The sequence below is a fragment of the Peromyscus californicus genome, unplaced genomic scaffold (genome assembly GCF_007827085.1).
Source record: "Peromyscus californicus insignis strain IS unplaced genomic scaffold, ASM782708v3 Scaffold_4__1_contigs__length_199733344, whole genome shotgun sequence".
Taxonomy (NCBI): Eukaryota; Metazoa; Chordata; class Mammalia; order Rodentia; family Cricetidae; genus Peromyscus; species Peromyscus californicus.
The window spans coordinates 87,939,603-87,959,566 of NW_026294562.1; the positions used below are offsets into that span (position 1 = coordinate 87,939,603).

The 19,964-nt window shown below is 39.1% G+C and overlaps 1 protein-coding gene across 1 annotated transcript in view; it reads left to right on the forward strand.

Annotated features, from left to right (window-relative positions):
* Sox6 (SRY-box transcription factor 6) overlaps nt 1-19,964 on the forward strand; it is a 569,660-nt gene that overhangs the window by 447,141 nt on the left and 102,555 nt on the right. Inside the window, 2 exon segments of the mRNA XM_052714601.1 lie at nt 10,206-10,285; nt 11,722-11,844. Coding sequence (XP_052570561.1) covers nt 10,206-10,285; nt 11,722-11,844 — 203 coding nt within the window.

The window sequence follows — 19,964 nt, forward strand, 5'->3', positions numbered from 1 at the left end:
AGGGACTGGTCCATCTAAGGGCTGATTAAAAAATCTCCAAACATAAATAAGTCAAGGGTGGGCATCTCAGCTCTGAGATAGGAAATGGTAGGTGTACAATGATGTTGAAAAATTTTGGCTTTTAAAACATTTTGCATTAATGTTTTCTTCATCAGTAAGTCTATGCAAATATTCTAAAATCTGAGGTACTGTTGTTTTCCACATCTTAGATTATGGCTCCTGGGTCTGTATTCCCATGAGGTTTCTAGAAACTTTAGTGGAAGAAATTATGTCATTCAAATTGTTAAATGTTCAATTTCCTACAATAGAATTCTCACAGCAAGTTACCCTTATAAAGTTGGCCTCTGCATTCAGTGTAAGGGAGCATATGTCCATCAGTGCTCTCACTCTGAGTTAGTTCTTTATGCCAACTTCATTTTGACCATTGATGTAAACTAAGTTTATTGTTTCATCTTGATTCAGAGCTGGCATCCCTGAGCCAGTCAGTAAATTATGCACAGATATTGTCTTTTGGTTTAATATTCTTCCCACCAATATTCTTTACAGCTCAAAACCACACATGGGCCTTATTCTCTGCTACTATAGATATCTTATTGTATGTTGCCTAATTTTATTACAGCAGTGGCGTCCTTTCTCAGGGGGCAGATATGGCTATGTGTTCAGTGAATTAAGGTTGTTTCTCTCCCACAGGCATTGATGAGGCTGTACCATGTAAGTGAGAAGATACGGACAGGAACAATTTTGTATAGGACTTAGTGACTTTCAGTGAACTCAGAGATGTGTCCTTGGATAGCAAAACTGTGTTTGGTTAGGCTGGCTAACCCTGTTGAGAACAGCACAGTGGCGTTTGTAGGAAGAGTCTCAATCACAGGCAAGCTGCTATCTCAAGGTATTTTCTATTAACTCCAATCTTATATCAAATAATTTAACCTGAATTTTAAGTCCTTTGGTTAATCTAAACTTTATTATAAATAAAAGTGATGTTTGAAATGGATTAGACACACTTAGGCCGTGAGTAGTATAAATTCTTACACATTGATGAAACTGAACCATGCAGTCTTTGGCCATCACAGGAGATGAGGAGAGCACTATTTAACTGGAGTCTGGACAAGTAAACACTTTGCCCCAAACTGAATTCTGATCAGTTCTCTTGAAATGTCCATGAGCAACTACTAGATTAGGATTAAATGAGACAGGGTAAACACATCACCTTTTCAAGGGAGACATAAAGGGAACAATGGGAGATATTAGATAGCATCACCACTTCGCTAATTAAAACTCTAGGAGGAAATGTCATGTCTGCACTCAGACTACATTCTCACCAGTGGGTGTCTATCCTGGCTTTAATAAAGGGCACTTTACCCCACCACATTATTGCTTTATTTAAAATAAATGAAAGGCAAGGTGCTAGGGATGTAGCTCAGTGGTAGAGCTCTTGCCTACATGTACAAAGACCTGTGTTTGATCCCCATCACTTGGAATAAAATGTTAAGGACAATTTCATTTTGTGGAGCTAAATGATCATAGCTAATGAATGTGTTGTAATCAATGATTGGAATTCATGACAGTAAATATCAAGAGCAAATAAATTCTGGGTAACAACAAGAGAACAGAGGAAACTTTATTTAAAATTTGACAGTGTTTACATTATCCGAACTCAAGAACTGTCTCCAAGAATATGGTCCTGATGTGCAGAATTACTGTCAGTGGGAGACCTCTAGGTCCCTTGATTAAAACTGATCTCTCTTTTTGCTACTACTGAAGTCACCATGTAATAACAAACATACTGGGTGGAGTGATTGGCAGTTCTGGACTCTAGGTTCAGCTGTCAGATGCTTGTATCTTAAGTGATCTAGTGGTCTGTTTCCTTGTGTGTTGAATTTGAGGACTGGACTAAAATGCGGATTCTCCAGGACTGGTCCCTGGGTCAGCAGTAGCAGCTTTATTGGGGAGCTGCTCAGAAATGTCCATGCTCCAGCTTTGCCTCCAATACAAAGATTCCCCAAGTCCATGAGCCTGGGGTAGAGCATTGTCTGTTTTTTTTACTAGATTTTTACTAGATTAGGAGAGAGATACACAAGCCTGAAAGACAGTGGCACATATCCATATCTGGGTCCCCTAAGTGAGAAGAGGAACAAGTGCTTCCTTGGTCCTTATAAAATGGAACATAAATTCCTTTCCTTTATCTTCCTCCACCTCTCCCAGAACAGCCATATTTTCCTGGTGTTTGTGAGCTAAGTAAACCAATTTAGCTGATTGAACAACTGTCCTGGTTGCCGGAAGCAAGGACCATTGTGGGGTGTCACTCACTGCTTGTTGAAGTTGGCTGTTTGGTATCCTATGTTAGAATAGCATCACAGACACATTTAGGGCTCTGAGTCTTCACTCCCTTCCAGATGATCTGACTTGTGTGACTTGTGTCTCTGGAAATTGTAGGGTGCCAGCTATGGCACACACCATATGAGATTTTCTACCTCCAAGTAGCTGAGGAGGCTTGCTGCCAGGATGCTGCCAGATGCCTATAAAGAAGGCATCTTCGGGGGCATCTCAAGACTGGCTTTTCTAGAAGTGACTTTACTAAGTTCTAATCCCTCAATTTTTATTCTTATTTGGTCCTATAATTAGGACATCTTTCTAGATAGGGATCCATGAGGGTCCAGAACATAAGACCCAGACATTAGTTGCTCCCGTTGTGAGACCTAAATGTAACAGTCAGGGAGATAGTAAACACACTTGAGTATGGATGCTTGAAATCAAAGGAGAAAACCCCTTCACAGTTGCCAGTGTGTGTGTACATCAGAACAGGGTTGACTTGCCTGAAAAATAAAACCATGTCTAGCCTACTTTGTATTCCAAGGATGAGGCAGCTGACCACTGCCATATGTAGCTGGGATTTTAAAACTATTATGTCTGATCAACACCCTTGACTTTTCCTCAGAGATTCTAAGAACAGGATGTGTACTTGCACCTAGACCCTCAACGTACTCCTTATTCTATGCTAGTAGCTAAAGCTTAATATGGTTGCTGTGTAAAAGAAAGTCATACACAAAATATACAAATTGGTTATCAATGTGTTTTGCAAGTGGGCATCCAGTTTTTCTCACAGCATTTGTTGAAAAGACCACCCTCTTCCTTCTAATGGTTGCGACACATTCTCAAAAATAAATTGAATGTATGTGTGAGCTGTTCATTCTGCTGTGCTGGCCAGCCTGTCTCTATGTCAGTACAACACTGTGTAAGTGACTGTAGCTTTGTAGTCAGTGTTGAGGTGGTTTAGTCTTCTAACTTTACTCATCTTTTTAAAGACTGTTGCAGTTTTGAGGGACCCTTGCAATTACATATGAGCTTAAGAACAGCTCTTCTCCATTTTGTGTAAAGGGTTGTTGATAGGTATTTTCTTGAATATGTAGATTTCTTTGAAGAATATTGACATCATAATAATGTTGTCTTCTTGTCAATACAGATACTTCTTTCTGTGTGTTATCTGTCTTTATTTCTTTTATTGAATTAAAAAATATCCACTGACAAATGAAGATTGTTCATATTTATGGTGTATGTTTTGATACATAGATGATATAATGTTCAATCAAGGTAAACCTACCAAGCTCCTTAAACATCTGTAATATTTTAATGCTAAAACACTTAAAATCTTTTCTTCATTCCTGAAATATATACTGCCTCATTATCATGACCTGTAGTCATCATGCTGGGCAGTGGGGATGCCAGGTCTCGTTTCTAATTGTATCTTAGTACCTATTGATCAAACTGTCTCATGCCTTCTCCCCTTCAAGTTTCCCCAAACCTCTGTCAATTGCTATTCTACCTTCAATTTCTATGAGCACTACTGACTTTAGATTTCTAAATATGAACAGGAGCATGCAATAATTGTCCTTCTGTGCTTTGGCTTGTTTCACTTAACACAATGACGGCCAGTTTCATGCATGTTGACACAGATGACACACTTTGATCCTTTTATGGTTAAATAGTGTTCCGTGTGTGTCCACATTTTCCCCCATTTTTTCAGTTGGTGGACACTTAGGCAATTTCATGGCTTCATTATTTATTTCAACAGTGTTTTATAGTTTTCAGGGTGTAACTTTTTCCATGTAATCTTTGGTTAGATTTATTCCCAGGTGTTAAATTCTTTTAGGCAGAATTATAAATGGAATTCTTTCTTAATTTCCTTTTGGGTTATTTATATTTATCCTTGGCACAAATAATTAAATTGGACTTTTGTGTAATATATGTGTATGATATATATATATACATATACACACACATATATATATACATATACACACACACATATATATACGTATTTGTGTGTGTGTGTATTCCAAAATAGATTATTTTTTCACTTTTCTTACCAATTTGGATGTTTTCCCATCTTTTTCTTGTGTAGTAGTACTGGATGGAGCTTTCAAGACAGCAATGAATGACACCAGTGAAATGGGTATTGTTATCTTGTTTCTGATGTTAGAGGCTAAGCTTTTAATTTTTGCTATTGAGTACAGTGTTGACTGGAAATCTTTACCTCTTAGTCATTCTGAGTTTTTCTTTTACTCATAGTTCTGAGAGTTCTTATCATGGAATGATTGAATATGCTTTTTGTATAATTTTGAGATGATCATGCAGGACTCCCCCATGCACCTTTGTTCTATTATGTAATGCATTTAATTGTTTTGCTTAGATGGAACCACCTTATAATTTCTGGATAAATCCTGCTTGTTATGGCAAATAATGCTTCCAATATTCTGTTGGATTGAATTTGCTCGTGTTTTATTAAAGATACTTCATTTACATTTATGAAGGATATCGGTTTTAAATTTTCTTTTCCTGTGACATACTTAACTGTCATCAAGGTATTTGAGACCTCATAGAATAGAGGAAACTGTTCTGTTTTTTGGAAGAGCTTGTAAGGTGGTATAAAGCATTTGACAGCGTGCTGGGGAGCCCTTCGAGTCGAGTCGCTTCTTTGTTGGGGGTTTTGATCTCTAATTCAATCTCTGTTTGTTATAGGTCTGTTGAGATGTCCCATTTGAGCTTGAGTAGTTAGGTATTTGTAGCTAGAGTTTTCCTGCCTGGCCCACAGTCAGGATAAATCTCTATCACCTGCCAGTCCCACAGCCGTCAGACCCAACCAAGTAAACACAGAGACTTATATTGGTTACAAACTGTATGGCCGTGGCAGGCTTCTTGCTAACTGTTCTCACAGTTTAAATTAATCCATTTCCGGCCGGGCTGTGGTGGCGCACGCCTTTAATCCCAGTACTCGGGAGGCAGAGTCAGGCGGATCTCTGTGAGTTCGAGGCCAGCCTGGACTACCAAGTGAGTCCCAGGAAAGGCGCAAAGCTACACAGAGAAACCCTGTCTCGAAAAACCAAAAAAAAAAAAAAAAAAAATTAATCCATTTCCATTAATCTATACCTTGCCACATGGCTCGTGGCTTACCGGCATCTTCATATGCTGCTTGTCATCCTGGCGGCTGGCAGTGTCTCTCTGACTCAGCCTTCCACTTCCCAGCTTTATTCTCCTCCTTGTCCCGCCTACACTTCCTGCCTAGCCAATGGCCAATCAGTGTTTTATTTATTGACTAATCAGCAACACATTTGCCATACAAAACATCCCACAACAGGTAATTTTTGTGTTTTCTGTTTCTTCTGAGTTGTTTAATTGGTTGGCATACAATGCTTACAGTTGTTAGCTGATTTTTCTTTTATTGCATACCATTTGTTGGTCAAGATAACCCCATGTGTGTGAGTAATCTCATTAATTTTTATAACAACCCTAAGATATAAGTGGGGATAAATGGTATTCTATTTTGTTAAATGAAAAGAATAAACTAAAATTTTTAAGTATTAAGTTTCCTGGGGCTTTACATATCAAAAACAATGGTTTTAGCATTCAGGCTAAGGTTCTCCAAATGGATATTTTATACTCTTGGGAACATAGTTGAAATGGGTATAATATTAAAGAATTCTTAAACTTTTTGTTTAAAAAATAATTTTGTTTGAGCTTATCCAAGCAACATCTTACAAAGCCAGCCATTGCTCTTTCAGAATATTTCAAAGTAGAGGTGTATCACCAGCATTGAAACATGGATTAATTCAATCCACATATCTAGAATGGAAGCATTTCTGCAATGCTCCCATCAGTGTCTCTATTTTCAGTGTGAGTCCTGAGGTCCAGCAAGAAAATGCCCTCAGTTGTGTAACCCAACCTGTGTTATGAATATCAAGGTTTATTTCCCGTGTCTTCTCATGTGTGGAGATTCTGTCACAAATGAGCTGTAGTTAGACATGAGCTTTGAGTTGTCATTTGAGTTGATTTCTTATGGGGACAGTTTGTATCTGTTCATTCATATTCACTTACTTAATTGCCATCATGCAAATGCCATGATTTTCAGATGATTGGCCAAGAATCTAAGATGCATCCACAAAATAAGTGAAGGGATAAATATGGCCCATGATTTTTAGCTTTTTAAGAGGCATGTAGAGCAATATATGTGATATTTAAATAAATAAATAAAACCAAGCTAAAATCTTTTTACCTGAATAGTATTTGATGAATAGAAGACAGATTTAGAAGGAAACATGAGAATGTGTGCTGGTTTCAGCAGGGTATATCATAATGCTTTCTATTTTTTGTGTGCCCTGAACAAATTGAAAGTAGTGTGTTAGAGTTTTAAATATATCACATATTACCTGCAAACCTTTGCTACAGTGCAGCACCACACAGGGTTAAGTCTGAACCTACTTTATCTTCTCAGAGGACCAAGAAATGATGGGCAAAAGTGACACCTTCAATTCTGTATTAGAAACTTTTGTATAGTGACATTATTCTAATACCTCATGAAAGTATGGCCCTTGGATTTGTTAACTTCCTGTATGCCACCATAATAATTTGTGAAGTTAGGGATGTGTAACACATTGGTCTTTTATGTTGGAGGGTGGAAAATGAAATAAGAGACTTTATTCCGTTACTGAAGAATCTGAGTCCTCACTCCTAATTCTGATTTTTCTTTCTCCCTTCTACTCTTCCCAACTCTCAAAATGACTTTTACAGTGTATTAATATCTATAATTAAAAAATCTTTGAATCTACAACTCTCCCAATCCCTTGCCTCTCTAAAGAATGAAAATAGTTGGTCAGAATTTTACCATGAGATTTTGAGTGTGTTTTTCTGATTTTTTAAATGACTCCTTTTAGAAAGTAGGATTTATATATGAAATGCATCCACTCAAAATATTCTGAGGGGTGTCTAGTGTGTTCCAGGGTCTTGGGATAAGTTCTCCACCTCTAGTGATTAATTAAATGCACTAAGTTTTGGGTTGATCTCAGTGTCTCTGGAAAGTTAGGAATTTATTCTTTCTTTCTCATTTGGAACTCTTGATGTGGAGGGGATGCCAAAGGAATGTTGCCTGCTTTGATGGACAAATTCAGTATTAGCCACATTTATGTGGGTCTCAATTCTGTTTTGTGCTCGCTCTACAATAATAGCTAGATGGTTAGAAGATGGACTTAGAGAATGACCATTGCTTCTCAGATTGATGTTTGGGGACTGTCTTCTCAGACTTACGGTCTGAGAAGGGCCAGATTACAGTCATGTCTAAAGCAAACCTGTTACAACAGGCTGCCTCTTCCTTTGTACAAATTTAAAAAGAATGGTCCTCATGCAAACAGTTCACATCCAGAATCAAATTTGGAAAAAAAAAAAAAAAAAAAAAAAAAACAACAACAAAAAAAAACCCTGCTGCGACATGTTGGTTGATTCCCTGCCAAGTCAGCTTCTGCAAACTTTTCTTGATCAACTGTTACAAATTAGAAAATTAGAGTGGGTAGAAGGAAGTGTGTAACTTTGTTATCACAAGCTAAACTCATGTTGCCCTGAAATCTCTCTTCCTCTTACATTTTTTCCTATGGTTAACTCTCATCCCCCTCTCCTGCCTTTCCACTCCCCTCCTTCTTGTAACCATCCTTGGTGATATACTCCATTGCTCTAATGTATTCATTTTGACTTTTAGTACTGATACAATGATGGGTTCTGGAGAAATAGCTTTCTGAAGATCTATTCAGATATGCAGATTCAAACCCGCAGAAAGGTTAAAAATATTTTGAAAATATGCTTGTCAACAGTGGAAAGAAAGCTGTTTGTAGCCAGCAGGTGAGCTGGAGAGTACTACAGGGTGTGGTAGAGATAGTCATAAATTAACTGGCAAGCCAGAAACCATGTAAAAAGCCGACTATTTCACGGCACAGTGGCATGACAGCTATGGAGAAGGAGTGCCCTGGGGAATTCTTTCAGAGTTTGATTTTTTAAAATATGTTTGACATGAAAAATGTTTTAGTACAAATAAAGCCACTGGTATTAAACTTCCAGGGAGGGGGTTGTGGTGTAGAGTTGCATGAATAATGCATGACATTTAAAGAAAGAACAGCTTCAAAATGTTTGGGGAGGAGGTCTGTGTTGATGGGTGGAATGGTTATTTTTTTCCTCTATTTTTGAAACATCATTAATTCAGTATCATTTGTGGGTTTTTTTTAAAGCTGATAAGATATCCACCAAAAGAAAAAAATACCATTTGCCTTAGATCAAGATAGTCTTTCTTCAGATAATTTAGTTTAAATATCAAGAAGATCAGTAGATTTATTTAAGCATAAAGTGATAGTCATTTACTATAAAAATAATTTTGCCTCGTTATCTTTTTTAAAAAGCTCATAGTGTAGGGCAGACTCAAATCAACCTCATGGAAGGGGAAAAACAAGGTCAGATATTCTGAACATGACTCCATAGGAGACCGGCACAATATGGTGTGAGTGATACACTGCGGCAGCACCCCGTTTGCAATCAGAAGCCAATTGTTACTGAACTGTGTACAGGCACACACTGTGCTCAATGGTCTGATGAGGTATTATGGATATGACGCAAAGAGACTCTGCAGATCAGAAGCTAACAATTTGTTAAAAGTGAAAGCGACTTAACATTTACATTGGGCCGGCTGAGTAGCACTTTACATGGCAAGGAGGAGGAGTACCAGGCAAACTGCAGGTGTTAGCGCCCATGCAGACACAAAAGCAAGAGATTCTCTTGTTTTCTAGTTGACAATCTCAGTGCCTGGAATTCTTCCTGCAATGTTTCTTCATTATTGCATTCCGTGTTCAGTGTGGAAAAGTTCATGCAAAACAGCATGATTATTATAAATGTCAAAAATGTGTGGGGGAACAGCCTATTAAAATATAGCCTAGAGATAGTACATAACACTGACTTTAAATAAGTAGCTAGAGCCAGAGTGCTACTACATTAAGTCATTGATATTGTGTGATTCATCCACAGATATTAATTTTTAGTTCACTTGCTGCCACTCTACTATGTCCTCATCCCTTCTCTTGGCTCTTTGGGTCTCTGGCCATGGCCTGTGTCTCAGGTCACAGAAGGTGTTCCATCTCCTGGGTAGGTGTTGGCTTGGCCTTCAAATACCATACAGCAGCATAGAGAGCACTCACGCCCAGGTTTTCAGTGCAGACAGCCCATGCAAAATGTGTAGTTATTTATTTATCATCACCAAAAATGGTTCAACCAGTGCCTTGTGTATGTGATTCTGCACTAAGCTCCACTACTCTAGTACTAGAGGTAAAACCGAAAGACACAGATTTCCACTGTCAGTAAAATGCCAGCATTTCAGGGTGCCAGCAGGTAAGATTAACCATATTAAAGGGAATTTTTTTTATCATGTTGTTAACTTTTTCATGAGATAAAACTTAGCATTATGGCCAGCCATTAGTAAATAGTCTTTTTTGGATTCTAAGACTACACTTTACCTACCAAGCACAAACTTAGTTTCTCTAAGAGCAAAACCTCTTTTCACAGTGTGCTGAGCATCAGCCTGGCTTTAAGATTTTTTTTCTGACTCTTAAAAAAAAATGATGTATTACAAGATTTATAGAGAAGCGAACATGCTTGAATTGCACATTTAATTTTTTTCAACATCACATTCATGTTTTGCCAGTTTGCCTACCAGCTATCTGTTAACAAAAAGTTCCAAGGCGGCAGCGCAAGCCTGTGCCCAGCTAAGCCTTTTGTTTCTGCAGATGTTTGGGCTTAGGGCAATGTTGTAAAGCTGGGGCGAGCCAAGGACCATGTTTATACTTGTCTGCTGCGATTCCCTGTGCATTGTCTAAACCTGTATGCATTGTTCTTCCCGACAGGTGATAACTACCCCGTACAGTTCATTCCGTCAACAATGGCAGCTGCTGCTGCTTCTGGACTCAGCCCTTTACAGCTCCAGGTAAGTGCCAGGAGGTAAAAAGAATGTGGGAGAAGGGCCAGTGCTTTAGTGGAAACCTGCAAGCCAGCTGTATTCTAAATAATGGCCTGAATGGTAAATCATTTTTTAATCATAGTCCAGAGAATTAACACCTTCTGTACTTAGCATACTGGAAATGGAAGAGAAAAGTGCCAGTTGCGACTTTTTAAAAAGGAAACCTGATGTCACAGTTTGGTACTGGGTGCTCTCTTTTGGAAAGTTAACAGTTTTACAATGTTTAAAGCTATTTGTTGAATGTGTTATCCATTTCCTTATCAACGTTTGATCTGTGTTTCCATTAGACACAAATATACAGATTAGCTTTTCCACCATCAGCTTTAGACCAAAGACAACGCTGGTCCTTTTCCTCCTTGTAGCTCATGGAACAAGGAGCCATTATTCCTAGTTACTTTGATTATTTAAAAAAGTATAGAAACACTGTTCCCAAGTGTGTAGTGTGACCTTGTTCTCACCAGGGTTAAAGGTCTAGGCATGGTACCCAACTCAGTTCTGGGTCAGTGTCCCTTGTTTATCAAGCTAATCATGCTTGGAGGCTGACTGAAAAAGTATTTGCACCTTATGTTCCTCATAGCAAAATGAGGTATTTAGAAGAGGCCTGGGTGGCCTTTACACACTTCTAACACCCACAGCAAAGCCATAAATTGACTTTAAATATGAATATATTTCAGTTGTAAAAACAGAGAGTCAAAGTTTTAGCATTGGATTACTTAGAAATACATGATAACTTAAATTTCCATACACTTCAAAGTTCCTTAAAGACAGTTTTTGTTTGATTTTATTTGAGATTTCCTTTTGAATCTAGGAAGAGCTTCTGAACAGATAGTATTTTTGTGTTGCAATTGCCTGTGAGACTTCACCATAAAAAGTGTGCCACTGTTCAACAATGACAAACAAACACACACACACACACACACACACACACACACACACACACAACACTAAACATTTTCAGTTGGGTCCTTAAGGAGAGTTTTTGCAGCACTGGAGAAGTTTCTATCACAAGCCTCACCTGAGCAGCACAAAATTGTCCCCACTAGACATACCTGGAACAGGGACATCTTGGCAGCAGGATGGCCAGCTACCTCTCTTCGCAGACACTTGCTTTACACACTGGCTCCCAGCAGCAGGGAAGCTCTGAAAGGAGCCCTCCTGTTGGTAACCCTACTCTAGTTCTCGCCCAGCTGCATGGCTGTGCTGTGGGTGCTCTCTCGACTTAGAGGCAGGAGCAAGTACTCACTGGTTGGTCCTGTGACCAGTTTCTGTAAAACAGAGAAGCCAGGTCTAGGACTGCATTCTGTTCTTTGATGTGGTCTATACCCTGCATTGAATTCCGTGTTGTTTCATGAGTTCTGACAGTATGTTTTGTCTTTTTTTTTTCTGAATATGCCATTAAACAGAAGGGTCATGTCTCCCACCCACAAATTAACCCAAGGCTAAAGGGCATAAGTGACCGTTTTGGCAGGAATTTGGACACCTTTGAACATGGTGGTGGCCACTCTTACAACCACAAACAGATTGAGGTATGAATGCTTCCATACGTCGGTGCTTGTTTGGGTGGGGGACTGGATGGTTCCAGCATATTCTAGGCCTTTTGAAAAGTGGCAAACAGCCTGAATGCTAAAGCCAATCTTTTTTCTCCTCAGTCCTAAGGAGGCTTTTCTTTTTTTCCTTTTCCTTCAGAGAAAAAGGCAAAACCTAACCTGAAGAATAGAGCTAGGTTATATTCTGCTGTGTTCTTGTGAGTAGCTTCAAAGCTGTCTTTCCACACTCTCTTACCCATTCTCATGTAGAATCTTGTATTATGTGTAACAAATACTTAAACTAAAGATCATTTCCGTTTGACCTTATCCTCCCCTGGAACCTTGATTAACTATGATTCTGACTGTATAGTTCTACAGCTGAGGGGCAGAGAGGTCCGGAGAGTCTGCCACAACTGTTAAATACTCTGGGCGTCGGGGTGACCACCCATACTTGCTAACCCTGTCTGAACTGCTTGCCTAACTCAATCTTCACTGGCTGAAGTTGGGTTCCTAGGCCTGGCCGGGCCCACAAGTTTCTTGGGTGTCCTTAAAGTGTTTAACCACCCAGAAAAACACTCCTCTGTGTTATGGGGACTTCATGCCCCTCTGTATGTGCCCCTTTAGAAGATGAAGTCCTTCTCTGCAACAGGAACTCAGCCTTCTCTCTGGTGTCACGTTGTATCCCTGTCCTGTGTCAACCATGAGCATCTCTCTCTGGGACTGGCAGATGTTGAATGGTTGCCAGGTAGCTACTGATTTTACCAAAAGATTCATTTTCTGGGTAAGACTATATACCAAACTTTATATTCTAACCTAGATGGGAAACTTTACCCATTCCTCTCCTCTCAAAACTCTCACTGTATCTATGTTCAGCCCTTTGGTCCTTTCCATGTGGATACACCAGTAACCTCTGACACTTTGACATGCTCTCCTCTGCCACTTTTCAATCCACTTGTTTGGAAAATGATGGTAAATGATGGGGTGATCACATCTAAGGAGGAGGAGGACAAGACAAAAGGCCACCCTGAAATGGTGTGAGGATGGCCTGAAGTACTCTCTGTCACTCCCCAGTGATGGGGGCAGTGGGACTGGGGTTTCCCCTCTGACATGACTAGACACAGACCAAACAATGCCTGCAGTCTTCTACATAGCCAGAGGAGATTTCTTTCAGAGGCCTTTTATTGGCTATAGAAATGCACCATGTTCCTGGGCAGTGTGAAAATCAGCTCGATCCAGAGGGACTAAAGAGAGGTGTGTGGAGATGGGGGGCAGCCTTTCTGTGTGATGGTAGTTAGCAAGCTGACCCACTCAAGACATGCAGCCTAAGGAGCTACAACGTGCCTAGGAGACTGGAAAGCAGGTGACCTTGGCTCAAGCTCTTCATCTGGGTTGTCTGCAGGGATGTATATTCTGTCCCTTCCTCCCTCTTTTAGCTGAGTTTCCACCAGACCTCTCTCTTGAACTCATGCTTCACCCCTGACATCCTCCTTCACAGGCACGAGTGCTTGCGGTGTCAGACCTGGAACCCAAGGTGTCACCACAGACGTGCCATAGCTTCCCAGAGTCACAAAGGTGCTGGCTTAGAAGCTGGGCAGATGTCACATGTCTGTCACTTTAATTGGGCCAAATAGCAAACCCATACTAGTAAGAGCTTTTCTAGCTTTGTAGTTTAAGTGTATCTCGTCTGAGATCCTAGGGTTTTATTTGTACTATGTTCTCTTGCCTCCATTTTAAAATTGTAGTATTTAATTAAAAAATTTCATTATAAGCTGGATGGTGATGGTGTACACCTTTAATTCCAGCACTCAGGAGGCAGAGGCAGGTGGATCTCTTGATTTTGAGGCCAGCCTGGTCTACAGAGTGAGTTCTAGGACAGCCAGGGCTATACAGAGAAACCCTGTCTCAAAAAAAAAAAAAGAAAATTTATTATAAAGAAACCTCTTTATTGTAATGAACTCACAAATAAAAACATCAAGCAGCTGGATTAAGGAAGCTACTCCCAACCCCCTGAAACTCAGTGAACTTCTGCACAGTTGTATTGGCCATTGGAGCTTCGATTAGAGTTTTACACTTTCACTGTTGACTACATTTTTATGTACTTATCCACCACAAAAAAGTAAAAAAAAAAACCTACAGAGTTGAAAGTAGAAAAACAACTAGTTTTTTACCCTCTTTCACAACTCATGTGTCCTTTTGCCTGTATTCAGTCTTTCCTTGTTACCTAATCTCTCTCTCTCTCTTAGTTTCCTTTCTTACAACTGTCTACATAGAAAGGAGGTGTAGAGCTCATAGGTTAGATCTGTATCTGAGGAAGGATATGTGGTTTTTTTTCTTTGCATCAAAAAGATTATTTTCTTGCATGTCAACAAGCCTTTGATGTTTATTTCTGTGCTACACTGGTTAGTTACACTTGTGTGAAAGGCAGGTTTCCAGATTTCCTGGCCTAAGCATGTCATATTTATTGTGACATCTTTAAACAACACAGTAGAGACCTGTATCTAAACTGTTGGGCAATGATATTAGAATATTAGAACAATATTAGAATATTTAGAGCAAAAAGTTAATAATAACTTGCTTTGCTGCTATTAAATTACCTCCTCTGTAAGTTGGGGCTTTCTTCCTCCTTTTGGCAAGCTAAAATGTCATGGTTCTATCAATAATTGGGGTCAGGATAAACTGTGAAAGTGCCTGGCTTTCGTTACAAATAGAGCTTCCTAGGAGGAGTACTCTGTAACATACTGGCCCTTATCCAATGCATTGCTTGGGACTTACTTTCTCTACCTCTTTCCTTCAGAAGTTGTCATTTCTACTGTCAATAAATCTGCAACCTTAGCAGCATTAGTTATACCCTAAAGACTGAAAGTTTGCATCAAGTGGAGAAAAGGTATTAAAAATTGAATGACCCTTCTGACATTAGCATATTCCAGTTTGTCTTTAAATTAAGGAAGACACTGAAAGCTGTTCTGATCTAAGGCCTGGTTGTCTCTGCCTCAGGGGCACAGTATCAGGAGAGAGGAGGCCAAAGGTGCTATTTTTAGTTAAACAGTTGAGCAGATGGAGGGACGAATACTCATATATCTGAAGGCTGAGGGGCTCGAATCATTAATTTTGATAATGTATTTAACCCTGGGAACAATCGGAAACTGTAACTCTAAGGCTACAATGCTTTTGACCTTTCCAGAACAGAGGGCACTTTCCACAGTAAACAATATATTATATTGCTACTTACTCCGAGGCTCTCACCGTATACATTTCTGGACCACTTGCCATTTGCTTTCTGTAGCTGTGTTAGCACTGGTCCTTAAGTAAGTCAAAAAGAACGTTCAGGAAAGGGGACTAGAATAATGAGGTGGTCATGTAAATATGGCCTTTAAATAGATACTATGTTAGATTCTGTCTGAAGAAAATACTGTCTCAGACCTGACTTCTGGATTTTTTTTTTTTATTTAAAAGTGTTTTCAGTGTATTGATTCATTTCATGTAGTTACTATCATTATGATAGATCCTACGGTAATTTTGCTTTGTTTTGTTTTTAATTGGGAGCAATGTTGTCTCGTAGTTGTAGCTTATATTAAACACAATCTGGTACCATATGCAAAGTGATACACCTGCCTCTTGCCTTCTTATTAAATGATGCGTGCTTCTCTTTGGCAAATCCAGCAGTTAAACACCACACAGCTTAAGAATTTCTAATTAAAATATCTCCACATGTCAGCATATTGGTAATGTATTATTTTAATCCATTTATTTTGTTTATGAAACAGTGACATATGTTTAGATTGTGAAATATATGATCCTTAAAAATCATTTTATTGGAGAAAATTAATTCCTACAGTACTGTGTGGGTAATGTGTTCACTCACCCAGTCAGTCACTGGTAATGCTGCCAGTCTTAATGTCGAGTCGCTCCCCAGCTTCCTCATGCACAGTCTTGATGTCGAGTCGCTCCCCAGCTCCTCATGCACAGTCTTGATGTCGAGTCGCTTCCCAGCTTCCTCATGCACAGTCTTGATGTCGAGTCGCTCCCCAGCTTTCTCATGCACAGTCTTGAAGCCTCACAGTTCCTTTTCTTATCATTTGTCTTCCTTTTTTCCCGCTTATGAATTCAAACCTGCCCTCCCACATACACTGCTGCATGCATCTGCTACCCCTTTAACAATACAATCAATGGTGGGAGTGGGTATTTATATAAGAGATTCTGAAAGAGCAATCAAAATTAAAACTAGCTAGCTACCTTTGCAAACTTAGACAGTAATTTGTTTGTCAGTGGGGAGATGTGTGGGTCAGCCCTGAGATAAAGTGACTGTCAGCAGTTATTCCTCCAAGACAAGTAATTTCCCTCAATGCACTGCTGACAGATTGCTCACTTCTCTGAATCACCAGAGGAAACAAACTTAATATTGTAACGGGCAGAGTTTCTGTCTTCATTAGCCCCCGAGAAAGATTTTCCAGCATTCACAGCCCACCAAGCTTTCGTTGCAACATATTTTAACAAACTGGTTCGTCTAGTGGTAGCATGGGTAGTAGCCTAAATGAAGGAATTGGGTGTGCAAATTCAAAAAATATCAATAGAATTAGGTCTTCACATTTGTTGGTTACTCTAAATGGCTTAGAGGAAAAGTCTTGCCAAGTTTAGAAAGATGGAAGAGCACATTGAAGGTTTTGCTAACATGTAAAGGAACATATTTTTTATTTAAACAACAGTGTTAAATTCGAAGTTTCATGTGGAAAGAGAAGCAATGTCCATTTGTGTGGGAAAGGCTCCATTGCTAATTTAGCTCCAGCTTCGTCTGTTGGCTATTGTGTTTAGGGGCCCTCTAGCTGCTGGGACCCTGTCTTCTTTTTGACAATTGTAAACATGCCTCATGCTGAGGATGGGGGTGGGAGAACAAGTTAGCTTTGCTGGATGGGCTTGACTCAAAGCTTCTTTTAAAGATACCAACCAAGGAGTTATGCTTTGAGGAGCAATGCTTGCCTCTTATTAATCAACCTGCATTCACCTCCTCAGCTTGTTTTCTTGACTTTCAGAAGGTACTAAAACTTGAGAGAATATAGCAGCTGGATCCAATGTGCCTTGAGCTAAGGAATCAGACCCTGAGCTCTAGTCCTTACCATGGCTTATTTGCTGTTTGCCCAGTACTATTTCTATTTTCTGGCATTGCATTTAATAAAACAAGTGTATGGATGAATGAATAAATGAATGAATTTCATCTCTTGTTGGCTGTCAGGTCTAACCTTCTTTAAAACTTTTCTTAAAAGGTTTGGTCTTTTGCTCTGTCTGTAGGGAGCATGTAAACAAGCCTTCATTTCCAGATGGCTCTTTTAGAAAACATACATGTTCTTGGGAAATCCTGATGGAGGTTGAAGGAAATACAAACAAGTTAAAGTAAGTTGCTAGATGCAGAGGCATTCCCAGTTCTTGGAAATCCAACTGGTTACTGTGGTTGGCAAAGTTGGAATTTGTACTCTTCCCCATGGATGAGTAATCAAACATTGAGTGAAAGAGTTTTCCTTTGGATTATTGATTTTCACTTAGTTTTAAGTAAGTGCCCTGAAGTTGAGAGAGTTGGCTCCTCTCTCATAGACTCTGTTACCTTTTGTTTGTTATTTGGTTCTTGGGGTGTTGGACTATAACCTCAGCTATAGTTAGTAGAAGTACATTGGAAGTGAAAACCTGTGCAGTCCTTCATCTCCACTAAGATGAAGATCTCCCCACCCCCACCAGGAGTCATTCAGCTCCAACCCCACCAGTCACTCCACAATCAAGAAACTCGCACTATGGTCAGCCTTTAGTTTTTTGTGGGTTCTCCAATCCATGAATTCAGCTGTCCTTGGGGAGAAAATGTTGTGAAAATTGCATCTCTAATGAATGTGTACAGGTTATTTTTGTCATGACTCCCTAAATAATACAGTATAGCAAGTGTTTGCATAGCATTTACACTGCATTATGTATTATACAAGATTTAGAGATGAGCTGAAGAACACAGAAAGATATATAAAGGTTGAGTATAAGGGTCTTGAGTATCCAGAGATTTGGGTATCAGGGGGTGATGAGACCAAATCTCCCACTGATACCTAGGGACAATTGTCCTTGCATTTAAATAGACAGTGACAGATTTTCTATAATAACATTGCTATCATTGTTTCACCAAATGAGCTTTGTATCATTTTGGATTGGTATTATCTATATATGTCTATACTGGAGTTAGAGATACAACATGACTGAGAATGTGTCAGAAAGTTTGAAAGCAAAACATTCTGTGTCATAAGAGGCTTTCCTCAGTTTTCAAGATGAGTAAGTACAGTCAGTAGTTAGGAAATTTGTATTGGAAAATGGTATCACAAGCTTATCTGTCAGGTAACAGATAAGACTGATCAAGATTAAAACATTTCTTAGTGATATTTTAATAAAAGAGACTGAGAACCTAGAGGAGGCTCAGAGATTTCCCTCCTAGACATAACCTAAGTGCACTGAAAAACTTCTCACTGAGGGCTGGCATGTTGTGGTTAGCCCTCCCAGATCTGTCTATTTTGCTCATGGGAACATTCAGATGCTACTAGCCTGCAGGTTGGTAAGAGTCTACCCAACTGTCACTTGAGGGAAGTTTTATAATAGTTCACCCTCTATGTGATTGTTTGAGACCATCTCATTTTTTGGCTCTTCTAGATTATAAGGATTTTGATAATGAGTTATACTGTTATAGATAGATAGATAGATAGATAGATAGATAGATAGATACTAACAGTGTATTCATTTTTTATGTTCATTGTAAACAACTATTCTGTGCTGAATGATACATGTATAAAAAGAGCCACTGTATATTCCAATCTTCATAATTGGTGACAGTAGTAGTTATTTTAAATCATAATTTTGAGAGGAACAAACACTTCCTTCCCCCAGTTTTATAAACAGACACAATTCCGTTATATCAATAAGCAATAAATGCAGATATATCTAAGAATTTGCATTCCTGTTTACTAGACTAAAAAGAATGAAAGCTGAGAACTAAATGCATTTTCCGTGATTTTCATCATCCTCAATTGGTGAGGCAAACATTATAAACTAGAAATCTCAAGTTCTGGTAGACTGTGGAAGAGTCCATTGTTCTGTTTCCTTTACACTAGCCATAATACCTTGTCCCAACACTTGATGTCAGGACATGTAACTTAACCTAGACTTTGCCCATTGGTACCTTGTCAGTGTTTTCCCTGGAGGTGCTGACATTGAGCAGCATGAAGGAAAACAAAAAGAAAGGACGTGTATGGAGAGCATTGCTTAAGACACATGGTGTGTCCGACTATTTCACCTCCTGCAAGGTGCTAGTGTTCTGCATTTCCTTCAATCCAGTTCAAGACAGAACTCTTTGTTATCTAGAAATCCTACCGGGTTACCTATCAACTGTTTGCTAATTTACCTGTCCATTTAAGTTAAATAATGAAATAATACATATTTTAAAAATCCATCTTACTGCATTTTACTAGTGAGTAGGGAAAGATGGGTCTGGGAGGAGTTGGGGTAGGGGTGAATATGATGAAAACATGTTGTATAAAATTCAACAGGGTTTCTCTGTGTAGCCCTGGCTGTCCTGGAACTCACTCTACAGACCAGGCTGGCCTCAAACTCACAGAGATCCACCTGCCTCTGCCTTCTGAGTGCTGGGATTAAAGACGTGTGCCACTACCACCCAACCTAAAAGTCTTAAAGAACCAATAAGAATTAAAATTTTAAAATGTGCTTGGATATGACAATTAAAATCAACACTTATTAAACTTGTCACAGAGACATATGCTTACAGTCTCAGCTCTTTGCAGGAATAGGAGTTCAAGGCCAACCTTGCCCACATAGCTAATTTTAGCCCTGCCAGGGCTGCATGAACCCTGTCTAAAAATAAAAAATAAAATCCCACATATTGTATTATTAGGATTGTATCAAAATATATCTTTAAGAGAGTTTATAAGTGATTTGCACTTAACAAATTTGAAAAATGAAATGTATGTGTGAAAACAGTGGTTTCTAAGGTTTAGGGTAAAGAGGGGCAGGACTAGATAGGACAGATTTTAGAAACTGTGAAAATACTCTCAAGACTGTAATTTCAGGATTTGTGGAACTGTAGAGAATGT